This window comes from Oncorhynchus keta, chromosome 8 (genome assembly GCF_023373465.1).
Source record: "Oncorhynchus keta strain PuntledgeMale-10-30-2019 chromosome 8, Oket_V2, whole genome shotgun sequence".
In the NCBI taxonomy this organism is placed as follows: domain Eukaryota; kingdom Metazoa; phylum Chordata; class Actinopteri; order Salmoniformes; family Salmonidae; genus Oncorhynchus; species Oncorhynchus keta.
Window position 1 is genome coordinate 15,303,746 of NC_068428.1, and position 16,635 is coordinate 15,320,380.

General features: G+C 41.9%; 1 protein-coding gene across 16 annotated transcripts in view; it reads left to right on the top strand.

Moving 5' to 3' along the window:
* Nucleotides 1-1,862: 1,862 nt before the first annotated feature.
* The window catches only part of trdn (triadin), a 46,137-nt gene continuing 31,364 nt past the window's right edge, over nucleotides 1,863-16,635 (top strand). For 10 of the 16 annotated variants that reach the window (XM_035774797.2, XM_035774798.2, XM_035774807.2 and 7 more), the window contains exons 1-6: nucleotides 1,865-2,313; nucleotides 4,140-4,349; nucleotides 6,748-6,786; nucleotides 10,940-10,996; nucleotides 12,181-12,312; nucleotides 15,143-15,169. In XM_035774797.2, the coding sequence (XP_035630690.1) occupies nucleotides 2,295-2,313; nucleotides 4,140-4,349; nucleotides 6,748-6,786; nucleotides 10,940-10,996; nucleotides 12,181-12,312; nucleotides 15,143-15,169 (484 nt within the window). In that variant the 5' untranslated portion in view covers nucleotides 1,865-2,294. Of the gene's footprint in view, nucleotides 2,337-4,139; nucleotides 4,350-6,747; nucleotides 6,787-10,939; nucleotides 10,997-11,686; nucleotides 12,313-15,142; nucleotides 15,170-16,635 lie in introns of those variants that run through there. The other 6 variants (XM_052523533.1, XM_035774803.2, XM_035774806.2 and 3 more) reach the window with 6 other exon arrangements.

Here is a 16,635-nt window from a genome sequence, read left to right on the forward strand (position 1 = left end):
GCAAGGATCTGTTCACCATTCCTGAAAGCTCAAAATGTCCCAGTTCTTCCATGGCCTGCATACTCACCAGACATGTCACCCTTTGAGCGCGTTCAGGATGCTCTGGATTAACGTGTATGACAGTGTGCTCCAGTTCCCGCCAATATCCAGCAATTTCACAAAGCCTTGGAAGAGAAGTGGGACAATATTCCATAGGCCACAATCAACAGCCTGATCAACTCTATGCGAAGGAGATGTGTCACGAGGATTTGTAGAAAATGCATCAACCTACATTTTCTAACCCTCTCATTCTGATTGTTGAAAGTGTTTATATTCTGGCAAACTCATACTCAAACATCCAATCAGCTTGCTTTTCAAACAAAGGCCTACTGGTCATATTTGCAGAGTGTTGTGTGATGCACAGTCATTTCTGCTGAATGAATTATTAGATCCATAGCCAGAAATGTGACGAACTGACTTGTTGGAAAGGTGAGGTCCTACGACTGTGCCACGTTGAAAGTATAATAATATAATAATATATGCCATTTAGCTGACGCTTTTATCCAAAGCGACTTACAGTCATGTGTGCATACATTCTACGTAAAGTCACTGAGCTCTTCAGTGAAGCCATTCTACTGCTAACATTTGTCTATGGAGATTGCATGGCGATGTGCTCAATTTTATACACCTGCAATAGCCGAATCCATGAATTTGAAGGCGTGTACACATACTTTTGTATAAATAGTATAAAATGGGATCAAATCTAATCTTTGTATATATAGTGTATCTGTGACCAACATATGCATATCTGTATTCACAGTCATATGAAATCCATAGATTAGAGCATCATTTATTTATTTCAATTGACTGATTTCTTTATATGAACTGTAACTCAGTAAAATCTTAGAAATTGTTGCATGATGCATTTATATTTTTGTTTAGTATAGTAACCTGTCAACTTGTTTGCAGCAACGTAACTTTTGGATGACCTAAACAAAGTACTGTAGGCTACTAATATCCTCAGATGAAATGTGTCTTTTCAGCCCTTTATGTGGGTTCAGGGATTAGTCAGCAGTCCAACTGCTTTAGCTTGTCAGAAAGGCTTCTCAGCAGAGGTGTGTGGTTTCCGAGAAAGGAGGGTGGTGAAAATGCATTGAATTTCTTCCACTGAGGTCAACTGCATTACATTTTAAACATGCAATATTCTTCCTTGTGGGCGATTTAAAGGACAAAATCAAACAGCGGGCATCAAATTTCATGGATTCCTGTGGTGATTTTGATTCATGTTTTGAGAGGTTCATGAATCTGAGATTCATACAATGTAGGTGGTTATATTCCAGCAATCACATCAGATATGCTTTGGCTTTACAGTTGTAAAGATAATCCAGGAATAATTGGAATAACCATGCCAAAGGCAGGTCTTGGTGGCTGCCAGGTGCCAGTCTGTTGACTAGGTACCTAGTATGTGGGCAGTGACTGACCAGACTGGCTGGCACCCAGATAAGAATATGGGCACAGCTCTTGACAGGTAATGCTGGGAAGCAGTGGTGGTCTTTATCTTGTATTCCTTGTTCACAAAGGTAAACACAAGGTAAACATGGCACTTTGGCTGCATCCACTTTGGCTGCTATCAGTCTGGCACCAAGGCCAGGCTAATAGAGGTCTGTAGGCCAGATGAACAGCTCCTGCCTGTGGCCATTTTCCTCCACTGTCAGTGACGTGACGTCTCTGTCTGCCAGTCCCAGTCCCACGCCAGCAGATGGATACGGCACTGCAGGAGAGCAGTGCTGATGCCCATTCTGTTACCCTACTCGATGACAGCACAGGTCTGTTGGAGGGGTTCACGCCCCCAGCCTAAAAAGGCAAAGCAGAATGCAGCTGGTGCGGCTAGCTCTAAGAATAACCCAGGCAGGCAGGGCAGAATAGCCTGGGTTAAGGTTACCTTGAAGCCCCTGTCCCGTCCTAAGCTTCCTGATCTACACCAATCATGGGCAGGGGAAACTTTTAGGCTGGATCTCGAACTCTCCACTGGCCGGCCCTGGAACTTTTCCCCTCGACTTTTTGCTCTCTTCCTGGACATTAACTGAACCTCTTCAGAGACCCTGAGACTGTGACCCTTTGAATTATTTTCCATTGTGATTCTTTAGGGGGGATTAAACATCCAGTCCAGACACCAGGTGTAATATATTTAGGGTCTCTTTGCATGGTCCCATCCTCTCCTTGACGATCAGGACTCAAACAGGATTAGCCCTGAGGCGCTGCATGTACTTTTTTCCACACAACTCTGTTGCTGAAATTACATTTTCAAAACTGCCATGACTGAGGGAGTCGAAGGTACAGTATCTACACAAGTCTAAGTATGTCTTTCCATTTTACTTCCTTATTATAGGTCATTTCATTTGTCATTTTAAATGTTTAAAAAACGTGACATAGTTCCGCAGACGATTTAGAAGCTTCTGAGAAATAGTGGATATCATGATAGCATAATTGGCTATTTGCTATGCAGCCTTGAGACACTTATGACGTCAGCACAGCTTGAAGTATCTAGCACTTCACCTGCACAATCCACCTCCATCATCACTGTTACAACCGAGAAAAGTTGACGTTATCTTACTTTTGGGAATCAAACTTAATGATTCTGTCTGATGTACCTTGTTTTGCCTCAGTCTTACACGTCAGTTCCAATAAGAAGGGCCTGATTTGAACCAACTTGAGCCTGGGTGTAAAACTTCTATTCAACAGCAATTCAAATAGAAGTGATATCAGAGTATATATTGAGGGCACCCAGGAGAGGATAAGATCATATCAGTGTTTTGTTGGCTGACTCTATCAGACTGTATTACTGGCTCTCAATTTACTGTCCTGAGATTAGTTGTCATGGAGAACTACTTAGGGTTCCCATGACAGGGACGTCAACTTCAGGCAGCAAGAGGTCAGGAGAGAGGTAAAGTAGATGTGTTGAAGCGTACATTCTTTTTTTTCTCTTTTTTTTTTACAGCACATTTGCGTGATGTATTCCATCACTATCCCCACTCCACTACTCCTGGATTCCAGGATAATACAACTCTGTAAATGCCATTACTGTAACCCTGGCAAACACACTCAAATGCACATACAATAACACCACACACACACACACACACACACACACACACACACACACACACACACACACACACACACACACACACACACACACACACACACACACACACACACACACACACACACACACACACACACACACACACACACTGTGCTAGTTTCAGTATGACAGTATGTCATATTGTATTTTGTTGAATCAAAGTGAGAAGAAGCAGGGCATATGGTGTTTGTCTGCAGAGCCTCTTGAGTCAGCATATTGAGGGGACATGGGGGCCCATAATCCCCCATTGCTGACAACAGGGTGCAGGCCATGGCGAAGAGATCCAACAGGTGGCCTGAGCCATGCTGGGCGAATACACACATGCACTTATTCTCTTTCTGTCTTTCTTTTTTCTCTCTCTTTCACACTCACGACATACATACGTTCATAAACATGCAACACACAAAAATCAAGGGGGCTGGAACAGCATTTCAGTCCGATACTATCTCTGTCATGGGCCGACTAAGAAAACACACCAGAGACCCGTGCCACCAGCAACAGCTTCTGTCTGGTTTGCACCGACCTGATTTCACAGTATAAAAGCAGCAGATAACGTTTTAGAGACTGAACACTGCATTCTAACTATTGCACCTTCACAAGAATCAATGGCTTATTCTGACCTAGTCTGCCACATTCTGGTAAATCGATGAGCAGCCTTGTAAAATGAATTCCGCACATAAAGGTCATATGCTGTGTTTGTAAGGAAGCATGGCCAGCCCATCTCTCTCCATTTAACATCAAATCAAATTGCCACGCTACAGAGATTTATATTAATTTAGAGAGAGAGCTCTTTGATGGCCAAGTCAAAAGATCACAGAGACAACACAATCCAAACAAAAAAAGTATATGGATTCCTTTGACACTGTGTACCATACAGTGTAGTACCTTCAGTGTATAGCTATTCCCCTGTCAAAAACTTGTCTCAGTGCAGTCTATTCAGGAACGAACCCTTCACTGGGCCTTTATGGTTGGTTCAGCACCAGACCAACAACCTATCCTTTGTCCTTTCTTCCAGCGCAATCCTTCACCACAACCATGGTCATTGAGAGCAAAAATGGAGAGGCAGGACACCCCCCAGCCAGGGTGACCAAGAGGACCGCGACTGACGACCTGTACACCACCTTCAGTTCCCCTATGGCCTGGATCCTGGTCGTAGCCCTGGTCGTCACCTGGTCTTGTGTGGCCATCATCATGTTTGACCTGATGGACTACAAGGGCCTCACAGGTAAGTCCTGAACCTTTCCTTTCCTCCTATACTGTTCCTACCACCATGCATTGGGATGTTACTTATCTGTGTTAGGGTTTCGTTTTTGCTTTTTACCTGACACATCATCGGCCTCTCTCTGTAGGTTAGAGCTAGGCTTCCTTTTTCCTTGTTTGGGCTCATTAGAATGCAAAAGGGGCAGTAGTTTATATGATGCCTCATGCGTTGAGTAATCTTGGTCGTTTAGAATCTGGTTTTTAATGATGTGGATATAGACTTGATCCCATTTTATACAATTTATACAAAAGTATGTGGACACCCCTTCGAATGAGTGGATTCGGCTATTTCAGCCACACCCGTTGCTGACAGGTGTATAAAATCGAGCACACAGCCATGCAATCTCCATAGACAAGCATGGGCAGCAGAATGGCCTTTACTGAAGAGATCAGAGACATTCAACTTGGCACCATCATAGGATGCCACCTTTCCAACAAGTCAGTTCGTCAAATTTCTGCCCTGCTAGAGCTGATCCGGTCAACTGTAAGTGCTGTTATTGTGAAGTGGAAAGGTATAGGAGCAACTATGGCTCAGCCGCAAAGTGGTAGGCCACACAAGCTCACAGAATGGGACCACAGAGTGCTAAAAATCGTCTGTCCTCGGTTGCAACACTCACTACCGAGTTCCAAACTGCCTCTGCAAGCAATGTCAGCACACAAACAGTTTGTTGGGAGCTTCATGAAATGGGTTTCCATGGCCGAGCAGCCGCACACATGCATAAGATCACCATGCGCAATGCCAAACGTCAGCTGGAGTGGTGTAAAGCTGGCCGCCATTGGACTCTGGAGCAGTGGAAACATGTTCTCTGGAGTGATGAATCACGCTTCACCATCTGGCAGTCCAACAGACAAATCTGGGTTTGGCGGATGCCAGGAGAATGCTACCTGCCCCAATGCATAGTGTCAACTGTAAAGTTTGGTGGAGTAGGAATTATGGTCTGCGGTTGTTTTTCATGGTTCATGCTAGTTCGAGTGAAGGAAATCACTACAGCATACAATGACATTCCAGACGATTCTGTGCTTCCAACTTTGTGGCAACAGTTTGAGGAAGGCCCTTTCCTGTTTCAACATGACAATGCCCGAGTACACAAACTGAGGTCCATACAGACATGGTTCATCGAGATTGGTGTGGGAATACTTGGCTGGCCTGCACAGAGCCCTGACCTCAACCCCATCGAACCCCTTTAGAATGAATTAGAACGAGGAAGCAAGTCCCTGCAGCAATGTTCCAACATCTAGTGCAAAGCTTTCCCAGAAGAGTGGAGGCTGTTATAGCCAAATCCTTAATAATGCCCATGATTCTAAAATAAGATGTTCGATGAGCTGGTGTCCACATACTTTTTGTCATATAGTGTAAATAGTTCCTCTTCTAAGGTTTGTTTAATAATTTAGCCTTAACCTTTAGCTTGGGTGAAACAAGTTCATAGATAATGGCTAAAACAGGTGACAAAGGAATGCAGTGAGCTCAGTGAAAGCGATAAGGCCCAGTAGCTTGTTGTTTTCAGGCTGACACTACTTTATCCAACGGCGTGTGGGCTCTCAGGGTAGCCAGGAGCTCATTGTCTGGTTACTAATAGTACTGACAGTGACAAAGATAGATAGGGCATAGCATTGCAGTTTACTGGGCCTGGGCCTTATCTGCAGCGGTTGCTGAGAGGGTTTGGCGGAATTAGCCATGCCTCTCTCCCAGTCAAACAAGCTTTGAGTCAAATAGCCAAATAGATTTACTGGTAGATTAGTTTTGAGATGCATTGCTTCAGTCAGTAGAGATGTTATTGTATCACAGAATTATGATTGATATAGTTCATTACAACTGTTGCAGACGTAATGGTGAAAACCTCTGTAGAGGGAATGTGTAATGTATTGTATTCTTTAACGTTGTTTTCAGTGTGATTTTGTGGTTTAAAAATAAAGTTGTACAATGACAATTTTCAGTGTTTGAGAGTTTGCTGTTTGCCGATCAGTACGTGCGATAAATTGTCATTGGTGTACATGGATTCTTTCTCCATTTTCATGTCATATGCCATTCACATTTCATTTCATGTCAAAGGTCTTCCATGTGAGACCTTGCACATACATTTTTGAAGCAAACTTCAAAAGTGGGCCACCATTGTCACGTACTGTAGATCCGATTAACTCACAAGTCACGATAGTAGTTGAAGGCTGACGTACTCTGGGGGCGTGGAGTCTAGTCTACCAACCCAAAGCCATTCTAGCCTTCACTGAAATCACATGCACCTCACTCCCTTTATTTATTCACTAGAGTTCCGTAGCGACGTTCACTCTCTCATTTCTAATCTAGTTTCCTCCTCTTTTCACCCTGTCCATCCCCATGTGCCATCCTGTTCCCATCCAATAAAAAGATCATACATTATACTGTGACGACCCCTGTTTGCCACCTGGTAAAGACTCTCTGCCTGCAGTGTAGTGCTCATACCCATCTGTGTGTTCGCTTCCGCTCTGCTACTAACAACTTGCATGCTTTAATTGCTGACAGGGAGCAATTGTCACACACTCCAGTCAGTGTTGTGGTGGCTTGATGCTAGGCAATAATGGATTCATGTACACATGGTCCATCAAGTGTTGATTCTGGTTCATTCAAGGCTGCACAGGTTACATCTGGTACTAAGTGAGTCTGTACACCTTTTTCACACTAGTAGATTATGGCAATTGAAGTGGACTATTTTGCCTAATAAAACTCACTGTAATACAGAGATAGTGTCTCCGTTCTGTTAGTAACTCTGATGCCAACCATAATTGTACATACGTTCATAAAGTCAACCATAATCTTGACATAATAATATTCACATAATAATGTGAATAGTTTAGGGCTATAGCTTCCATGAGAAATCATTCACTGAACTGACCCATTTCTGCTTTGTGATTGGAAAGGTATACAGCCTATTTAGCAGTCACTTGATGTGTCATTTAACTAGCTACTATTGACCTTTTTTTGTTTGTTTGTAGTTTAACAAAACATACCATAATAACGCTGTAGTGTGTAACGCCGTAGTGTGTAACATTAAACTAACATTCATTACAAGAAATGTATTTATGTGTGTGTGCGTGTGTGTGTGTGTCCATGTGTGTCTTCAGTCATTACTTGATGTCCGGTGAAATAGTGTATGAAGAGCTCATTTGTGAGGAATGTGCTGTAGCTAACTGTACTATTTTAAGTTGGCTGTAGCATTTTCTGCAGCAGCCAATTTCATTTGACCAATTATTACATAACCAGAAAGCTTTAGAATGTATTGAGGCTGCATCACAGTAGGTACTAGAAGGTTTTGTGCCAGGTTAAACTGTAAAGAATGGCGCAACAATTTGAGTGTTGCATGTTTTTTGTGCCCTTTACACAATTGAGCAAAATAGGCCACCACGATTATAGGAAAAATAACCATTACATTCACCTGAAATCAGTGCTTGACTTGGACTGAAATAGGTGCCGGTACTCATTTTGGGTGCTGGTACCGTTTATATTTAGTTGCAGGAATTCCTCAATATTTTTGAGATAATATTCGATAAGAGGTGCAAGAACTCAAGCAGAAGAACATTTGAGGTGCCAGTACTCAGTTCAGTTGAGCTTCTGCCCAAGTCAAGTACTGCCTGAAATCACTATTATATTACTCTCAAGTGGTCAGGCGTGAGCTTTTTAGTCTGATTTATTTGACAGTGTTATTTAACCTTATTCCCTGGCAACATGATCCCAATTAATTGTGTGCCAATCGCTCCCATGCATCTGGCCTATGTTAACTTTAGTTGCCTTTCCCGTCTCAATTTATACACAATTGCCTTGATGCTAACATCAATAATGGCACATTGAGAGCATATCAGCTTGTGTTTGTGTTATTAACTGTGTGGTATTGAGTAATAACTCCTTCTGGCCATGGAGAATGCCTTTCTCTTTGATTGAGTTCTGCTTTTGAGAAGGATACACTTATCTGATGTGCTTTAATATTTATAATTGAATATTCTATGTTGCAGATAAGCCTGCAAGGAGAGATATAGATTTCCTCTACAATGCATACTACTGAGCATTGAATGTGGCCAATACCGAAGGTCATCTACGGAGGACTGACCTCCTGACCTCCTGAACCATTCCACATGGAATCATGAGAAGGAATTTACGCTGTGGCCATTTCTATCAAAGCCTCTCAGCCGAGTCATAACACTACAAGAGTCTTTATTAGGTGTAGAAGTCAGACTGTAGCTAAACTATACCCTTTAACCAATATATTAAACAGTAGACATATTAATTGATAGCAAAAATACTGGGGTCACGCATCCCTAAATTAGATTAGGGAAAGGGGGGTTATGGTTAGCTAAAAATATACCAGGGGATACTGTATGGCACCAGGACAACACATGTGGAATGGGAGGGTGAATCACCACACAAAACCATGGCACCATGGATAAACCCTTGAAAGGAAAAACAGGAGCTATGTACATATTAATAAATTACTAGATTTCCAAAAAAGAACAAACACGCACAGTATAATGTAAATACCCATATGATATAAATCTTATATACGGAAATGGAAGCCACAATCTTTGAGGACAATGTGTAATCTGCACCACAGTAAATGTATGTAGCCAACATGTATCTTGAAAATAAGTAAATGATCAATCAGGTATCAATCTGTTCCAATCGAAAGGGTTGGTAAAATTGGTTTGTAAGACCACACAGTAATAGTGAAAGGAAGTCTCATGTTCTTGCTTTTTAAGAATCGGGTAGCTATGTATAGCACTAGGTCCTCTGTAGGATACCTGAGCGGTGTTACTCTGTCTCTCTCTATGAGGGATGGCTGTGGGGCTGGACGCCCTTTCTTAGACTGGTCCTCTCTGTTCGTTTGAACCCCTCACTGTCAGAGAGGAGACTGCCAGAGACAGTGGAATTTACGGGAATAGCTAGAGTACCTGTCAGTCACCATTTCAAATATTTATAGTACTGGACCCAAGTGGATATACAACATGGAGTTTTGGAATTTGTATTATTAAATGTTTTGTATTTTTGTAGACAGTGGTTAGTGACAGCAGATGTCTTATTTCATCCCCACGCCCATTAAATACTTTACTTTTTGAACACATAAAGAGGTACAGTAACAGGGAAAATGCTAAATGATTTCACCAAGGTCACAAACTAATAGATGTGTGAAGCAAAAGGCTGTCTGCCCTGAGAAATTGGAAAATTATAAATTACGAACCTGCCCATTACACAACCATTTAGTTGGACAGCAAATGGGTATTAAAATTGCACTTTTAATAAGATGCAATTTTTCCCACCATGACATTTCAATAAAGGGCGACACTGTGAAAATTAAATACTAAACCAACATTTTGGAACAATGGGCAAGAGTCCTGGCTGTGAGGAAATGGAATTCCTCTTGATGTGCACTGCATAGCCTGGGAGGCGTCCAATTGGAGTTGAATCAATTCTATTGCCATGCCTCCATTGCTTCCCGTTAGAGAGAGGGGGGTAGAGGGAGAGGGGGAGAGAGGCAGGGGAGGATAGGGAGCGTGAAAGGGAGGAGAATGAGAGAGAGAGGGAAAACAGTGCTTTCATTAGCTCCTTCAACTTCCTGCTAAAGAGGGACACCTGCAAACTGGAGCCTGACGGACGTAGTGTCAGAGACCTCCTGAATACAGGAATGAATGTGTTGCCAGGTGACATGGTGCTAGTTATACTGCCACCCACACTTCACCGGTTTCTCTAAACTAAACCCTCCAAAGTGTTTTGGAACAATCCACAGAGCCTTTCCGTAATGAGGGACTTAGTTTGGAGGGTTGATTCCATTTCCACTCCCAAGTCCCTTGCCTTCTTTACCACTTCTTTCAGGTTAATATGTAATTTATTTCTGTGGATTTAGTTGCAGTCTCCATGCCAGGAATCAGTGTAGATAGACTACAATGTGAGGGGTTCAAATGCACAAGCATTGAGGGATGTATTTTTTCTGCTTTATGACGTAGGTTGAAGTGCCAATCAAACAAATGCCACTGAATTAATCAGTATTCATTAGTATTCCTAGTTGGAGTCAATTTCACATTGTTACTCAATGCCATGAATTGTGATGTACTACTTCAAATCACAGCATTATGTTATTGCACGTTATTTCTTGGAACAAATTAATCAAGTCAATGAGAATACATTTCAAATAAAAACAGGCCAAGCACAGAGGAAGAACTGTTGTTATAGCAGATTCAATAAAGAGTGAAAGACATACTGTGTTTGCTATGGTTACAGCACAGCATGTTGCTGTTCTGTCCTGTTTCTCACTCTTATTGCACTATGGGTGTTTACTGTTCGTATGTTGATGTGTTCTCCACACTACGGCCGATCTTTGTTTCCATTGTGATGAACGTCTATGTGATGACGTTGAATGAATCGTGAGTAAATTGTGTCTCTGTGCCATTGTTTCTTGTGGTAAGACTGTCCAGTACTTCCTCCCAGAATGCATCACTCTGGAGTCTGTTCTCCCCGCATTGATCATGTGCATGTGATGGAGACTGTTCACTGTCCCTGTCCCTGTGCCACTGCTTATGTACCTCTCCTCCTAACAGGGGTCTCCCCACCTCCCGCTGTCAGGAAAATAATTAAGGATGCAGGAAGGTCTAGAGGCAAGCCATTATATTATGCTTTTAACTTTGTCGTGCCGATTAGAGGCCTCTGAGGCCCTTAGTGAGTTTGGGTTGACATACTGTGGCAACTAACTTTAAAGGAGAAGATACAACTAACGAATTTCATCAAATGAAAGATAATACAATTGATTATAAGCGACTAATATAGCAAGTAATCAGTCCATTAACTCATGTTATGACAAATACATTTGGATACATTTGACACAAGCCTTTAGATATTGTCTTTAGCTGAAACATCTATTTGTTTCCGAATTGCATAGACAATTAATTCCCACGTGAATATTTTCAATTCCAGGAACCAAAATGTTCCTTTTGTTGAATTTGGCTGCATCAACCGTGTTTCCTTAACCCACTCAGTCTGATTCAACACGACTATGGATTAAATAACTAACAATCACTCTCTTCTGAATATCAGTAATACTGCTTTGATATTTGATCACTGAAAAGCACTAAAGAGTCTAAAGTGCAATCTCTAAAGACCAGTCAGTCATATTCTGCTGAGAGTTGTCACTAACGCGGTGCTGGGCTACACTCCGCTGGCAGTGGTGTCTGACATGTCCTGTAGTGTGTTGCATGTTTACCTGTCATGAATGCCTATTGCCTTCTGTATGTCTCTGCCTCCGACGAAATGGAAATGTCTGTCTCACGCCGTTTGCCTGCACTGCACAGCAGAAAGCCGTAAAGAATGCCGCAACAGATGGTGGTCTACACCGTATACTCCAGCAGACATTTGAAGTTACCCATTGGACCATGGATGGACAAAGGATATGTTATACTACGTCACATTGGTTCTTGTTGATTAGTTCCAAGCTATAGTTAATAGCCATGTACACATTCATCTTCATATCTGTAGTCTATATTGCTGAATTTGTTTCTGGGTATAAATTAATTTGCTGTGATCTGCCTTTGTTCTCATATTGTTCTCTAAGTGCAGAACATTTGAACGGTGTACAGTATGATTGCATTTGAAAGATTAAGGACAGCATATTGTCAAATGACTGTTTTTATTGTGTATAATATAATGCGGTGGTAATTAATGAGGTATTCCTTAGGTATTTTAGTCCAGGTTTAAGTGTGTGTAGAGAAAGGGTGTGTGTAAATGCATGCTGGCTATATTGTGCTATTAAATCTTGGCTCACACAGCCTGTTCACCACACTCTCAGGAAGCATTCAGCATATCAGCTCGGACCCCATGAAAATGGTGAACGAGGCGGTGGAGGAATCCACTGACTGGGGCAAACTGCTTCTGACCTTTGTCTCCAGCCTGGTAGCACCCGAGGAGGAGGAAATCGAAGGTATATTTCACAAGTTGTCTCTTGAGCTACCCTAATAGAGGAAACAACAGCAACAACAGTAACATAACAAACAAACCACCATGGTATTTCAAAAAGAGAAAAAGGGCTGACCCGCTGTGACTTGACCAGTCACCTGGCAGGTCATGCCACATTCAACGTCAAGCCGTTTGATTTCACCTCTATAGGTTCACATATTCAGTTAATGGCTCGGCTGTAACAATTCAGCCCTTAAGTCTGTATGGCTTAGGGTGCGATGCAGGATAAGTCTGGCAGATTGAGAACCTGTGAACCATAGCCGAGCTTCTTTCCAAGGCTAGCTTGTGGTTTAATAAACACTCAACACACGACTGTGTGTACCACACATATCAACCCGACACTGTTTATCATATCTCATAGTAGATGATGTGTTGCAATATTAAATACAGCACCACGCCCATCTGTACAAGCTTAGAACAGAAACGTAGGAGGTGACATTCATTCCCAAACCCGAACTCCAAAACTAAAGAACGGGACACTGTTTTCCAGCCTTTCACGCGGAAGAATTTTGAAGCGGAAGAACAAGGCTCTCGACCTGCAGCGTGATACTTTTAACTCCTGTACCACATTTGTGTGTGACTGTTCTATAAAAAATAAAGCCATCCAAAGAAAGCAGAAATCACCTCTCTCATCAATCCCTTGCTTGTGTCTTTTCACCACCCACTGTGCTCGACACGCTCACTTTAATGTGCACATCTCATCTCCAAGCTTGCTCCAAACCATCATTATCAACATTATACTCAACAGTTCATGTTACGTGTCTTTCACAACAGCATCAGCTCATACAGTTTACACCGTGTTAGCGAAAGGATATCTGATATAACAAAGGTGCTAATCTCAATTCCTTAGTTTAGCCTAAGATTCTGCTGGGTATTATGCATTTTTACCAGCCCTATTGAAACAGGAAGGCAACTTGACATCAGGTATTCAATCTTAATGACAACCTAGCAATTTACTTTTATAAGAGGAGCTCTAAGCATACCACAGTGTGGAGGACAACTACTGTACGACAGTCCAGGGACAAACCTCCTGCTCAACAGTAATGATTTGTGGCAGAGGAATGAACGCTCAACAGTGTGATTTGGCAGAGCAAATGTTTTCAGTCAATTAAGCAGCAGCACCACACATACAGTAGGCCTACAGCAGCCATAACTGAATCACAGTACAGAATATTAATATAGGCAAACAAATGTAACTTACATTTGTTGTGCAGTAAAGGGAACACATCATTTAGGCACTGATTTGAGTCCCAATGAAGAAACCAGTGTCGTTTTAATATGAAGACACGCATGAAGTTAGAGCTGGAGTGAATCAATTAGAACCTACACAGACGGACTCACTTTATACAGGCATCTGCTGCATTATTGTTGTTTTTATAAATCATACCACATGACATTCATTACCAGGATGCACACACACTGTTATTAGGTCACTTCTATAAGGACATTATTTCAGATGGTAGTATTATGCCGTCTGGGGATCAACAGTACCTCTGGCCTTAGAGCAGTGACCTTCTGCCTAGGCCAATAGAGTGCGTTAAAATCTAAAAGGTACAAGTAGGTATTGGGTAAAAACATGCATTAGGAAACAGGCACATAATTCACATTTGAGTTAATTAACAATACAAAATGAACATACTGTATTGTATACATTCAGTATGACAGTAGCTCATCATCCAATGGTGTCTGTCAGACAGACTAAAGTTTCTGCATGTCTTAACTGACCACTCTGCATCCCTTCTTGCCTCGGTCATATCGCAATCACACACACACACACGCGCGCACGCAAACACACACATGCACACACACACACGTAACTGTGACCTCTGCTCCCTGTTAAATGATGGAGAGAGTGAGTCTGTGGAGGGGTGGAGGTGCAAGACAAAGGGAGATAATAGAGAAAGAGAGAAAGCAAGAGGGAATGGTCGTCCCCACAATGGCTATGCATAGCTCAGTGGACTAATGCAGAAAGATGTTGACCTGCCTGGCGGTTTGACAGCTGTCTGTGAGTTACGACTCAAAGGGCAGAGACTATTTCGGTCTCATTTTAGAGTAGCTACTCTAAAACAGGCACACTGTCTCACTGTAGCCTAGCCACTCTAACCACTCTCAGGGCACAGTATAGTTTCCAGGTCATGACACCAAAGCAATGCCAACTTCCTAATAGAGAGTCATAGCACAAATAACAAATTATTAAATAAATTTCATCCCTGGCATCAGGATAAGCTTTAAAATATTATTTGTTGCTATAATTTATTTACACAACCTGGAAACTTTATCCTTCAGGCTAATGTGGTTTGAAAGGAGCTATATCTCAAACACATCCCCAAAACATCAAACACACCCTGGAGAACGAACATTTTCCTCTCACCCAACTTCTGAGGGGAAAAAAATTCATCATAGTGTGAATATCTGCTATTCATAGCTCGTGCCGGTTTAGCACAAATGAGGTTGGTGTATTTTCAAATCTCCTTTGAAGAATGGCTGACTAGTCCAATCATTTCACTAAATCCACCTTTGCTCTGAGATGCATAGTAAACCAAATGTAGCCTACTAGCTGTTGTTGCTGTTGTTGTGTAGCCTACAGTACCGCCTTTCATTGAGTTGACTTGTACTCTTTACTGATGTTTAGTGATTTTTAAGAGTGGAGAATAAGCTGCCTGCAGCTGAAGAAAAGCCTTTCTTCCACTCTGATCCACATTCATAATTTATTCTGCCTTCATCAATGTTTTATTAGATCTATTTGGTTGGTTCCTTTCTTAAGCTGACATCTTTTTCGCCCATCTGCTATTTAGGTGAGCTACATCCAGTTAAGAAAAAAGGTTTGTATTCATGCATCTATTCATTTTGCCGTTTACTTATTCATCAATGTATTATAAAAGCTGTCTCCTTCGTGCTCTTTTATGCCACAGCTGTTAGGGAAAGGAAAACTCCTCTTTGTCGAGAAACGCTTCCTGGCTATAGTGCTATTGTCAGTCAATGTGAACGCTAACTCTTCTGCCTGCTACTCTACATCCTGTTTCCTTAATTAAAGGACTGACACAAAGCTACAGGTCATTGTGAGGACGTGGGCTTGGCTTTAGAGTTTAGCAGGCGTTCGCATGACCTGAGATAACAAAATTCACTTATCCGGGCCACTAATGACGCTTTGGAAGTGAAAGCCTTGTTTCTTTCAGCAAGAGCTTACACGTGCTGCGCGATTAGTCACTCCAAACCTGCTGCTGCAATGCAGGGTCACTGCATGGAGTCAGACTGACAAGACCTACACCATTTGTAATCTGCTGTACAGATGTAGGATCTTAATTTGGACGCCCAGTTGCAGGAGAACTTTCCTGCAATGCAGGACATTTTAAAACTTGTAGTGTATTTGTGGTTTAAAAAGGCTTCTGAAGTTTGTCATTTCCACTTGGAAATTTCAGACTTGATTTTCAACCCCTACAAAAAAGTCCATGGATTATAATCCACATAATAATTCACATTTCCGGTTGCTGCAGGATCCTGCTATAGCAAGCAAGCTGGCTCGTATTAAGATCCTACATCTGTAAGATATGCTTTACATGCTTGGCTGTGCCAGAGACCCTAACAGAATGTAGGCCTAAATCTCTCTTAACACACTGCTGTCTAATACCTAAGGATTCTGCCCTTCTATCCTTCTCTATGGTATTTTGAAACCATTCCATGCTTATTTTCCCACCACTTATCTATACTATGCCATTCCCCTCACACTCTTTAGAAGCCCTCACATCATTGACAAAACGCACAAACAAAAAAATAAAAGATTGTCTAATGAATGCGTGTTTTTGTTTTTTATGACCTCATGAAATTGGAACAGTTCAACATTTCAACATTGATTAATGTAGGTTAGCTGTTCCAAGTTTTAGGACTTGAACAGGTGATACAGGCTGAGGTTAATGGGGTAGATTTTGTGGAGTGTGATATTTTATGGATGTTCACCTTGGCACTGAACTGTAAAACCGTCCCAAAAGATATACAATGGTTCTTTGAAGAGGAACAAGCTGAGGCTGAAGGTACCATGGCCATGCTTTCCATGTTTATAGGTAAACATACACGTAGATGTTTACTATATGTAAACTACATTAGCTCTAATGTAGTTCAACCAGAATGACAACGTAGCAAATACACAAACCGGTAAGCACACTCAATGGTTATTTACTCTAATCATGCTATTGCGCAGTGCTAACAAATGGTTTTGTTGTTTTGTGGCTTTGCTAAAATGCTTACTTTTCCTCCGCATAACCATCGTATTAACTTGGCTACTTCCATCCAT